The sequence below is a fragment of the Corapipo altera genome, unplaced genomic scaffold, assembly GCF_003945725.1.
Source record: "Corapipo altera isolate COAL_440 unplaced genomic scaffold, ASM394572v1 22b, whole genome shotgun sequence".
Classification (NCBI taxonomy): domain Eukaryota; kingdom Metazoa; phylum Chordata; class Aves; order Passeriformes; family Pipridae; genus Corapipo; species Corapipo altera.
The window spans coordinates 20,280,656-20,291,515 of record NW_020884876.1 but is presented as its reverse complement, the minus strand read 5'-3'; the positions used below and the strand labels follow the sequence as shown (position 1 = coordinate 20,291,515).

Genomic DNA, 10,860 nt, shown 5'->3' with positions numbered 1-10,860 from the left:
CCGCGACTCGCCGCACGCCCCCGCCGGCGGCGGCGCTGGGGGAGCTGGAGGCGCTGAACCTGAGCGGGCGGGGGCTGGAGGAGCTGCCCGAGGAGGTGGGCGCCGCCCTGAGCGGGCTGCGGGTGCTCAGCCTACGGCGCAACCGGCTGAGCCGCCTGCCCGCCGCCGCCCTGCGCCACCTGGGCCGCCTGGCCGAGCTCGACCTCAGCCACAACCGGCTGCGGGGCCTGGGGGACGGCGGGGCGCTGGCGGGGCTGCGGGGCCTGCGCAAGCTCAGCCTCAGCCACAACGAGCTGGGCGCTGAGGGCCCGGGGCTGCCCCCGCGACTCGCCGAGCTCGGCTGCCTCGAGGAGCTCGACCTCAGCTTCAACCGCCTGCGCCGCCTGCCCGAGGGCCTGGGCCGCCTGCGGCACCTCCGCACCCTCGACGTCGACCACAACCTGCTGCCCTCCTTCCCTGCCCCGCTGCTGGAGCTGGCCGCCCTGGAGGAGCTCGACTGTTCTGGCAACCGCCACCTCGGGGCCCTGCCCGAGGGCATCGCTGCCCTCCGCCGCCTCAAGATCCTCTGGCTGAGCGGCACCGGGCTGGTGGCCCTGCCGGAGGGCCTCTGCCAGCTGAGCGCCCTTGAGAGCCTCATGCTGGACGGCAACCGGCTGCAGGCCCTGCCTGCTGGCTTCGGCAGGCTGCAGCGGCTCAAGATGCTGAACCTGTCCTCCAATCTGCTGGGGGAGTTCCCTTCTGCCATCTTGGCGCTGCACAGTCTGGAGGAGCTCTACCTGAGCCGCAACCAGCTAACTTTGCTGCCCCCTCGCCTTTGTCAGCTCCACCAGCTCCGCACCCTCTGGCTGGACAACAACCGCATCCGCTACCTGCCTGACTCCATCGTGCACCTCCACAGCCTGGAGGAGCTGGTCCTGCAAGGCAACCAGATCGCCATCCTGCCTGAGGGCTTCGGGCAGCTTTCCCGTGTCACCTTGTGGAAGATCAAAGACAACCCCCTCATCCAGCCCCCTTATGAGGTGTGCATGAAAGGCATCCCCTACATCGCAGCCTACCAGCAAGAGCTGGCCCACTCCCAGCCTGCCCTCAAACCCCGCCTCAAGCTGGTCCTCATGGGCCTAAAGGATGCAGGAAAGACCCTGCTGAGACGATGCCTCATGGAGGAAGATGGGCAGAGAGGGGATATGGGAAGCCTGGAGGCAGGGAACACCCAGCCTAGAGGGTTTCCTGGCAAGCATCAGGACGTTGGGAAAGTGCCAGTTGGGTGTTGCCCCTTCCCTGAGCTTCAAGACGCTTCCTCAGCACGGGTACCTCTCATGCAGCAGCTGGAACGTCTCCCCACTGAGCAGCAGGAACGTCTCCCCGCTGAGCAGCAGGATGTCCCTTCTCACGTCCCCTCTCAGCGAGTGAAAGGGCAGACACCATGCCCTGCACCATCACTGCCACTAAATGCCCCCGAAATACCCTCAGGACTAGGACTGTCAGGAGGCAGCAAGGGCATCGAGGTGATGGACTGGACAGCGGATGCAGAGAGGGGCTTGACATTCATTGTGTATGAGCTGGCTGGGGACCCAAGTTATGATGTGATCCAATCTTTCTTCCTCTCTCCTGGAGCCTTGTATGTGCTGGTGGTGAATTTGAGTGCCTACGTCCCTCAGCACTTCTACCCCTCTGTGGGCTATTTCTTGCACTGGCTCAGTTCCAAGGTGCCCCATGCTGTGGTGTGCATGGTGGGAACCCATGCTGACCTCTGTGCGGAGCGGGAGTTGGAAGAGAAGTGCCTGGACATCCATCACCAGATTGCTCAGCAAGAAAAGAGGGATGCTGAGGGACTCCAGAGCTTAGTCCAGCAGGTGGATGAGGCTCTGGGGCAGGACTTTGACCTGCGCTGCTCCAGCCCGCATGCTGCCTTTTACGGGGTCTCAGACAAGAACTTGCGGCGAAAGAAGGCCCAGTTTCAGTACCTTCTCAACCACCGCCCACAGATCCTCTCTCCAGTGCTGCCTTTCAGCTGCCAGGACCGTTGCCAGGTGCGTCGTCTGCGGGACAAGCTCCTCTCCGTGGCTGAGCACCGGGATATCTTCCCAAACCTGCACCGGGTGTTGCCCAAATCCTGGCAAGTGCTGGAGGAGCTGCACTTCCAGCCACAAGCTCAGCAGCTGTGGCTTAGCTGGTGGGACTCGGCCCGGTTGGGCTTGCAGGCAGGTCTGACAGAGGATCGGCTCCAGAGTGCCCTGTCCTACCTGCACGAGAGTGGGAAGCTGCTCTACTTTGAGGAGCACCTCACCTTGCGGGAGTACGTGTTCCACAACCTGCCACGGCTCATTGACATCCTCAATGTCTTCTGCCAGCGGGATGCCACTGTGCTGCTCCAGAAACTGCTCAGTGACACTCAGATTGATGAACTGAGGACCACTCAGCTCCATCATTACGTGGAGGGCTTCTTGCTGCATGGCCTCCTCCCTGCCCATGTTATCCGTCTCCTCCTTAAGCCCCACGTCCAGAGCCGGGAGGATCTGCAGCTCATCCTGGAGCTGCTGGAGAAGATGGGGCTATGCTACTGTGTCAACAAACCCAAATGCAAGCCCTTAAATGGGGCGGCTGCTTGGTACAAGTTTCCCTGCTACGTGAAAAACGAGGTGCCCCATGCAGAGGCGTGGATCAACGGCACCAATCTGAGCGGACAGTCCTTCTTGGTCGAGCAGCTGCAGATTGAATATAGCTTTCCATTCATTTTCCCACCCGGCTTGTTTGCACGCTACAGTGTCCAGATCAACAGCCACGTGGTTCAGCGGTCAGATGGCAAATACCAGATTTATGCCTACCGGGGAAAGGTGCCTGTGGTGGTGAGTTACCGGCCTGCCAGGGGAGCTCTGCAGCCAGACACTCTGTCTATCGCTAGTCATGCGTCCTTACCAAATATCTGGACAGCTTGGCAAGCTATTACGCCTTTAGTGGAAGAACTGAATGTCCTGCTCCAGGAATGGCCGGGCCTGTACTACACTGTGCACGTCCTCTGTTCAAAGTGCCTTAAAAGAGGGTCACCCAACCCACACACTTTTCCAGGTAAGGCACAGCTCAGCTTGCCTTTCATCTCTTCTGGGGCTTTGCCCCTTCTAAGAAGGGTGTGTTACCGTGTCAGCCTTAGCTCCGTTTCTTCTTTTTTGGTTTCTTTTTTCTTTTCTCCTCTGCTCTAACTCCTTTCCTCCGTGATTTGAGTCATGAGAGAAAATATTAGGGTAGCTCCAGGGAGACAGGCTTAAAATAAACCTATTCTGAGATGAGGCGGGTGTTACAACCCCTTTTGTCTGTGCCTTTTCTCTCTGCTTTTTTGGGTTTTGGCCCTGGGAGTTGGTGGTGCCGTTGTTGAAAAGGCACTGATCTGTCCTTCTCCTTGTTTTGATTCCTTTGAGTGGAACTGTGGTGGGTTTTGTGTTTTGGGTTTTTTTTTCCTAATTTCTTTTACCCTGCAGCTTCCACTTGGGACTATTTGTAAACATAGATGGAGATGCCTAAAGGATTGCAGGTGTCCCCTACCCCCCTCCTTCAACCCTCCACCCCCAAAACCTGGCCTGTGCTGCAGCACCTCTGAATGCAGGAAAGCCCCTCCTGGTAGACAATGGGTGTGTTGGTCTCCATAGCCCTGTGTAAAAAGCGCTTTCTGGTATCTGAACCCTGTCTCCAGCAGGAAGCATTCCTCCCCGAAGAGAAAGGGATGCTCCATCTTCTTTGTTTAAGTGTCTCACCTAGAAATGATGCCCAGACTGCGCCTTTTGGAGCTATTATTGAGAGCAATTATTTTTCTTTCACTCTCCCCCTTAATCTAACAAAAAAAGCATAATCTCCTTCCTCTGGAATGTGACTAATCGTGGTGCTTTTTAAGGCTCTCACTTCTAAACTTGTGATTTTTATTGGTGCTGTTTTCCAACAGCATCTGATTTAATTTGTAGGTGTGCAGGTACTGCCTCCTAACCAGTGTCCTCCTTGCTCCGCTTGGGTTTGCTCTGCGGCTTGTGGGGGCCATGGGAAAGGTTCTTTGATGTGTAAATCTGCACGAAATCAAAGCACACTCTGCACTGTAAACAGCACCCCAGAAATGTGTATTTTTACACACACATACATCCATGTTGGAGGTGTGTTGGACATTGTTTACAGGTAGCCTGAAATTGTGGGGGGAACTGCAGTATGATTTGAGTTAAAGCAACCAATGGTGCTGAATTGGTTCGTAAGCAAATGTGACTAATAAGGCGTGGGTTTTGGGGGTTTGGTTTCTTTTTTCTTTTTTTTTTTCCTCCAGACCTTGAGAATAAGGAGATGCTGTTTGCTCCTCAGCCTGCATCCTACTTGCTTTGATTGTACCTCCCTCTGACTGTGCTCACTTATGTAAGAGCCATTGGGCTGGGGGTTGAACCCATGCTGTAAGACACTCTGAGTGGTATCTTGCTGCTGACGTGGTGCTTGAGGGAATGTGATTGCTTTCCAAAAAAAAAAACAACCCTGAAAATACTCCCCAAAACAAACCAACTACCCCTCAAAAAACCCCACCAAAATTAGTCAAGATAGCCAACTATATGTGTCATGTACTGGTGTAACAGGCAGCTATTGAAGGCTTAGTTTGTGAATTCGGGTCTGCAGTCATGTATCTGTTGTTTGGTTTTTTTTTTATTTGGTGAATGTTTTTTGGCTGTTTCTTTTTTGCCTGTGAGTAGATGATGCATTAAAAGTGAAATTTGAAGAAGAGCCAGACTGTCTGCAGGCAATTGGTGTCATTGCTGACCTGTGACAGTCAGAGCAGGTCCAGAAGCATGAGAGGGGCATTGAAGTTAAAGGGCCTTTTCCTAAATGGGTTTGGCTGTGCCATATATGTTTCCTTAGAGGTAGGAAAGGGTTGTTCTCACCTGGGAACCAGGTCAGGTGTGCTGGGAAGGGAATGCACAAGTAAGCAGTGTGTTGAGCATGAGAGGAGCTGGGGCTCATGTGCCAGGTCTCCGAATGCCACCTGGTTGATGCTGCCTGTGGAAAGGGGGTTGCAGAATTTCTGAAGCACTCCAAGGGGGGAAGTCAGGCCTTGCTGCCAGGGGCATGGTACAGCATCCCAGATGATCCTACCTTGGGGCAGGAGATGACTGTCTTAACATGGGTACTACACGAGTCTAGCTGGGAGAACAGCAGACAAGCATGTTTCAAAGGCAAGGCTGATCTGTGGAAGTGCTGAAGAGTGAATAAAGGCTGCAGTTTATTGAGAAACCTGCTTGTCGTCTTGGATGATGATTAAATCTAGCCCAGCTGTGATCTGGAAAATAGGAAAAATGTGAACTGTGATTTGGCTTGGAGAGGCCTGCATGTCTGCATTTAATCTAAAATATTCTTTGCTGTATATCTGCTCTATGAATAAAGGACTGTTTAAGAGCCCCTGAATGGCAATGGTGAAGCTCAGGATTTTTTTTTTTCTCCTGATTTTGTTGATCAGGAGGTGTACATGTTTAAAGTCATGCTGTCAAGCTTGCTGTCATGCAACTGAATCATGGTTGGTGTCATTTTTGAAAGAGATGGGTCTAATGTTACGAAAATATGTAGTGAGGGAGATGTCATTTTCTTTCCAAGCTCTTTCAGTGAAAATCCCTGGCAATTCTTAAATAGGTCTGTGGGCTTTTTAGGACTGCACCGAAGAACTGCTTTGCAGCCTGTTGACCTTAATAAGGGAAATATTTCTGTGGAGACACTGCCAAATTTGTGCTCAAAAATGGAAGTGCAGTCTGGCTGTGTGTGTGGTTGTGCAATCTGTGTCGTCATTCATGAAACGGATGGTGCATTCTTTGGTCATCCAAAATTCTTATTGGAATCCCCTTCAAAGAGGGGTCTTGGTTGTTCATGTGTTGAGGATTAATCATTGCTTTTCCTCTTCTTCCCTTTCCACCCTGTCCCACGCAGGCACGCTATGACTTCCACGGATAATAAAGAAATACCCTAGGAACAAGCTACTGTGTGTAGAAATGGTTAATAAGAATTGAGATTTTGGATTCACTCTTCTGAGGGTTTATTGCAAACAAACAGTGAATGAAAGTGATATAAAAATGCCTTGTTAGGGTCCTTTTAAGGAAGTTTTTGCATTTGAAACAATTTTTTAGCTGGGTGAAATAGTAACAGAATTGGCATCTGAGCTGGAATCTTAGTGTGCTTTGAGGCTGCAGTCATCCACTCAGCTGAAAACAACTTGGTGTGTTGAATTTTTTTTTTGTGCTTTACATTTGCACTTCATATAAATAAAAGTTTTCCTGCCAGGCTAAGAAAGGTAGCTCCCTGCTTGAAGTGACCAACAAGAATGATTCACCAGTCCAAGACAGTGAGAACTCAGTTAGGTTGTCACAGGCATTGTGAAATGTTCAGATTTGTATGTGATGTTCTTTTAGCCCCTGGACTGAAGGGCTTTTAGGTTATTCATGTCCCATAAGCTATTAAGTGACTTGAGATTGGGGGGTGGAGGTGATTTGCCATCTGTCTGATAGTAGACACGTGTGCTTTGTTTGGACAAATGTGACTGGATTTTCCAAGCCTGCATTCACGTGCACCTGCTAACTGCCCTGCTACTGCCTCCTCTTTGCCCTGTGCCAGGCTGGGTCTGGGCCACCCCAGGCTCTTCCAGACTGTGGTTTGTAGAAGGTGTCCTGATGTCCTGAGTGTGATTCTTTTGGTGTTTTTTGGAGGGGGGGGGAGGGATTATCTTTGACTGGTGGTTTTCTTTTATTCCTGCCTGTAAAGTTGGCTGAATGAATGTAGACATAAGAAAGCCAGGCCTTGTGTCCATTGCAGAAGATGGGCAAAATGCTTTCACAAGACAAGGTGATCTGGGTTTTCACAGAATAAAAATACGACAAAGATGGAAAGCCATGGGCAAAGACACTGTGAGAGCCTAGCAGTCCCTCTCCCAAAGGATGTGCCAGAGCAATTGGGGAGCTTTGAGAGATGCTGGAGGACTAGCAAGAGGTCTCCTGTGAAGAGGAAATGCACATCTCCCCACCTGCCTTGCTTTCCTCTTCTTGAGGTATCGGAGCAGGGAGATCACAATCCTCTACTCTACCTGTCTCCCACATCAAAGGTTAACAGAAGCAGGGATTATATGCCAGTCACCTTCAGGGGTTCAGATGGAGATACAGTGTAGTTCCCCTGTGAGTCTCTCTGTCATGGCTAGAGCAGGGTTAACTAGGCCACCTTATGCATGTGATTCAAAGTGAACCATGCTCACCATCCCCGCATTGGAGTCAAAAGCAATCAAGAACTCCCTTGGTGGCTGAGATGGACTCAGGACATGGAGAGGTGGAAGATCCCATGATGTGTCACGCTGTCAAGTTACCCATGCAAGGTGAGGCAAGAGCAGGTGAGACTGGTTTTGTCAGAAGAGCTCAGAAGTTGCTCCAAAATCTGAGCTGCTGCTCAATGAAAGGCTGATGTCAGGTATCTAATTGTGCTTTGTAGTTACATTTTAAGCAGCTGGGGTTCTTTTCACAGGCAATTGCAGTAGAGTAACACCTGCTTGTTATAGAGCCTGATGCTAGCATTTGGCAGCCTTCTATTTTCCCCATTTGAGGGTGGAGTCTTTTTGCTTGACTTTCAGAGTAGATGCCATGGCTTCTTTGGGGCTGTTGTCACGCTATCCTGCAGGCTGTGTCTTCAGCAGAGTACTGTGGCGTAGTTGGAGACAGTGTGGCAAGACTTAAGCACCATGTGAGCTCTGGACACAGATGATCTGGGTGGCAGGATGAAGCTGAACAGGGCCCTGTGATTCAGGAGAAGAGCAGCATAGATTGGTTATTGGGCTTGGGGAAGCTAGTGTGATTCTGTAGCTGTATTAGCATGGGTAATTGACTGAATGAATGGAGACATAAGAAAGTTAGGATCTGTGTCCCTTGCAGAAGATGGGCAAAATGCTTTCACATTTTGAAGTGTGGTTCTGTAGCTCTATTAGCATGGATAATTTAGTTTACCAACTAGAGCTGATTTCTGTGCTGCTGAACTGACAGCCTAGAGTGGTGTGACTTCTGTAGGTACTAGTGTAGAAACACGGTAGTAGCCTCTTTGCCACTAGGGTTTTTTAGAGATTTCCTTCACATTGAGCTGTGTGTTGCAAGGTGAGCGTTTGAAGTCCCCTAGCTTAGTGGCTGTGGCATCCTCTAATTTACAAAACACACTGAAAGAGACAAAAAATATTTTGTGGTCTTGGAGGCAGAGAAATTGCCAGAGGAAGAGTGTGGTATGCATCATGGATGGCTGCCATGGGACTGTGCCTGGTGGGGTGTAGATGTGGGAGCCAGTCTTTGGAGAGAACTGAAAGAGCCAGTGCAGAGCTGGGCTCGTGCCTGACTATCTAGCTTGGAATGGGAGGGAACGTGGATGCCAGAAGAGAGGCTGAGGTTTTGAATTGCCTTCTTAAAGCTGTCCTGCAGTGTCTGGTTACTTTGTATTGTGTGCATTGCTTCATGTGTGTTTGGGGGCTTTTTTTTTTTTTTAAAGCTCTTAATATAGAACTTGCTAAAATTACTTGCAATTAGAATGGCAACATGCACATTTAACGCTGCTTGAAGAAATCCTCTTCCTTATGCAAAAAGTTCCTACGCATTTCTGATAAAGGAAAGGTTTCCTGGTATGTCAGCTCTGGTACAAGAAAGCTCTTTTGATTTGTTCCTTAACAATTTGTCTTGCCCTGACCTGTTCCCCATGGGAGTCATTGCTGGGCTTTGAGCCTCTGGACTTTGAGCTGCCATCACTGAACCAGGGAAACACTAGATTTGGTTGAGTGGATCTTTTTGGTTTGATTAGTGAAGCAAAGCAGAGTTCTTGGCCTTCAGTGCATTACTCTTTTTTTTTGTTTGTGGTTTTGGTTTGCATTTTTTATTACAGTTGCTGAAATTTGTCTTTGTAGGAAATGACCTATAAAAAGAGATGCTCAGTACCAAATGATTCTTTGTTTCATTGCGTAAGATGTGTTTAAAGGCTACTGACTCTGGGGATGAGATGAAATGTTGATGTAGGTTTTCCTCTCTCCAGAGTTAGTTGATTATGCAAGGACTGATTCGTGTGCTGCTTCATCATGCTGCGGACACGGGTACCATGAACTGTGCTTTGCATGGTCTTGTGTGCAGGCATATCTGGTGGTGTGGTGCCTCCTGCTAGAAATGCTTCAGTGTGACAAGTTTTCCCATGTAATTTTGGCTGAGATTTAGCATGGGCTTGATCCACGTGCAGATGTATTACAGGGTCCTTTTGCGTCTCGGGAGAGGATGGTGGAAAATCACCAACGGTGCTGAATCATTGTGGCCTTTTGGTGATGTGAACATGTTACTTGACATCAGGATAGAGCTGTGAAAAAAACAGGTGTCAGTTTAAAAACAAAATAAGAGTGCATCTGGTATGTAATGCTTCTGTATGCTGTGGTTTCCTGTTGCTTTTGCAGTATTAAGCAGGCAACTGTGGTAGCCTAGCGTGCTCTCCAGTTAGTAATTTGCTCGTAATAGTGCAGATTATTTGTTTGGCTCTTGAAAGCAATTTGCCAGGGAAGAAAGGGTAAAATGTATTTAGTGAAAAGTTCTGTGTGAGGTTTGAGTTGTTGGAAGTTGTTGGTGTACAAATTTTTTTACTATCTTCCCCCTTCTGCCCCACCATGTCCTGAGCAGAGGAAGAATAACTTCTGTAGATGTGTAAAGAAAACTGTGATCTGAGAGTTGAATGCAAGATGATCAGTTATGTCCTTTTCTCTCCCTGTCCTTGTTTGTGGTAGTTGCACTTGTCATGCAGATGTGGACAACTGTGAGAGTAAGCCCTGTGAGAGGGCTGTCTGGTGCCAAATAAGACCACCTCTTCTCAGGTGAGCTTGTGGATGTGCTTTTTAAGGGAGCACCTCTTAGGGACAAGGAGCAGGAAGGGAGTGCTTAAAGTACTTTGTCAGTTATAACAAACTCCTGCTGCTGCAAACAAAATATGTCAGTGCTTTTGACTAGCTATGAACACATGGGTCTGAGAAAGCAATGCAGGTAGACTGTAGGAATCTTGGTGTGCTTGTTGGGGTTTAAGCTATACAGTGATCTTGCCTACATCAGGAGAGCTGATGGGATTCTGGTGACCACAGTGTGAAGGAACTGTGTCCTATACAGAGGGTGAGGAGGTCTGGGTGTTTTTAGAAGCTGTTGAGCAGATGCAGTTAACAGTCTTCAGTGAGAAAATCACCTGAATGTGGCCTTTGTTCCAGCTGAGGAACTGGGAGAGCTTTGTCTTCTAGCAACTTCTTTCTTGGGAACCAGATGTAAGAACTGGGACTGGGGGGGTTCAAGACCTGTGAAAAAACTGGCTGGTTGGCTTTGGGAGCAGTGTAATTTGGGGTGTTCAGATGGACCATTTTGAGGGCTTATGGTTCTGCCTCAGCAGGCTGCTGGAGGCTGAAGTCATATTGTACTTGTGGTATTTTCCTAGCCAAAACATGGTGCTGAATGCACTGATTGGGTTGCCAACACGGTCAGTGGTAGTGTGGTTTCAGACTGCTGCAGGTTCCGTGGTCAGGGGTGAGTTGCCTGTGGCCAGTGGATGAAGGCTGTGTTCAGACTGAGCTGTGACTGCTGGAGTGCTTGCCTGCTGGAGGTGGTTGTGGTTTAAAGCGAAACCTTAATTTCAGTTTTGTCTTTTATTCCCAGTGGTCATTTTCAAGAGCTCTGAGCTTCTCCCAAAGGTTTACAGAGAGTAGCTACTTACTAGTTTTAGCTGTGGCTGTGTGGGACTCCTAGTACCTAGAGACTTTACAAAGTAACATTAATTTTGAATTGACAGTTCAGCATGGCAAGCTCTGCATGGAGCAAACGAGCATTGAGGTGAGGA

The 10,860-nt window shown here is 49.5% G+C and overlaps 1 protein-coding gene across 1 annotated transcript in view; it reads left to right on the top strand.

The window, feature by feature from the left end:
• Nucleotides 1-5: 5 nt before the first annotated feature.
• MFHAS1 (malignant fibrous histiocytoma amplified sequence 1) overlaps nucleotides 6-10,860 on the top strand; it is a gene marked incomplete at its 5' end in the record, with an annotated part of 35,127 nt that continues 24,272 nt past the window's right edge. Inside the window, one exon of the mRNA XM_027635774.1 lies at nucleotides 6-3,066. Coding sequence (XP_027491575.1) covers nucleotides 6-3,066 — 3,061 coding nt within the window. The remainder of the gene's footprint in view (nucleotides 3,067-10,860) is intronic.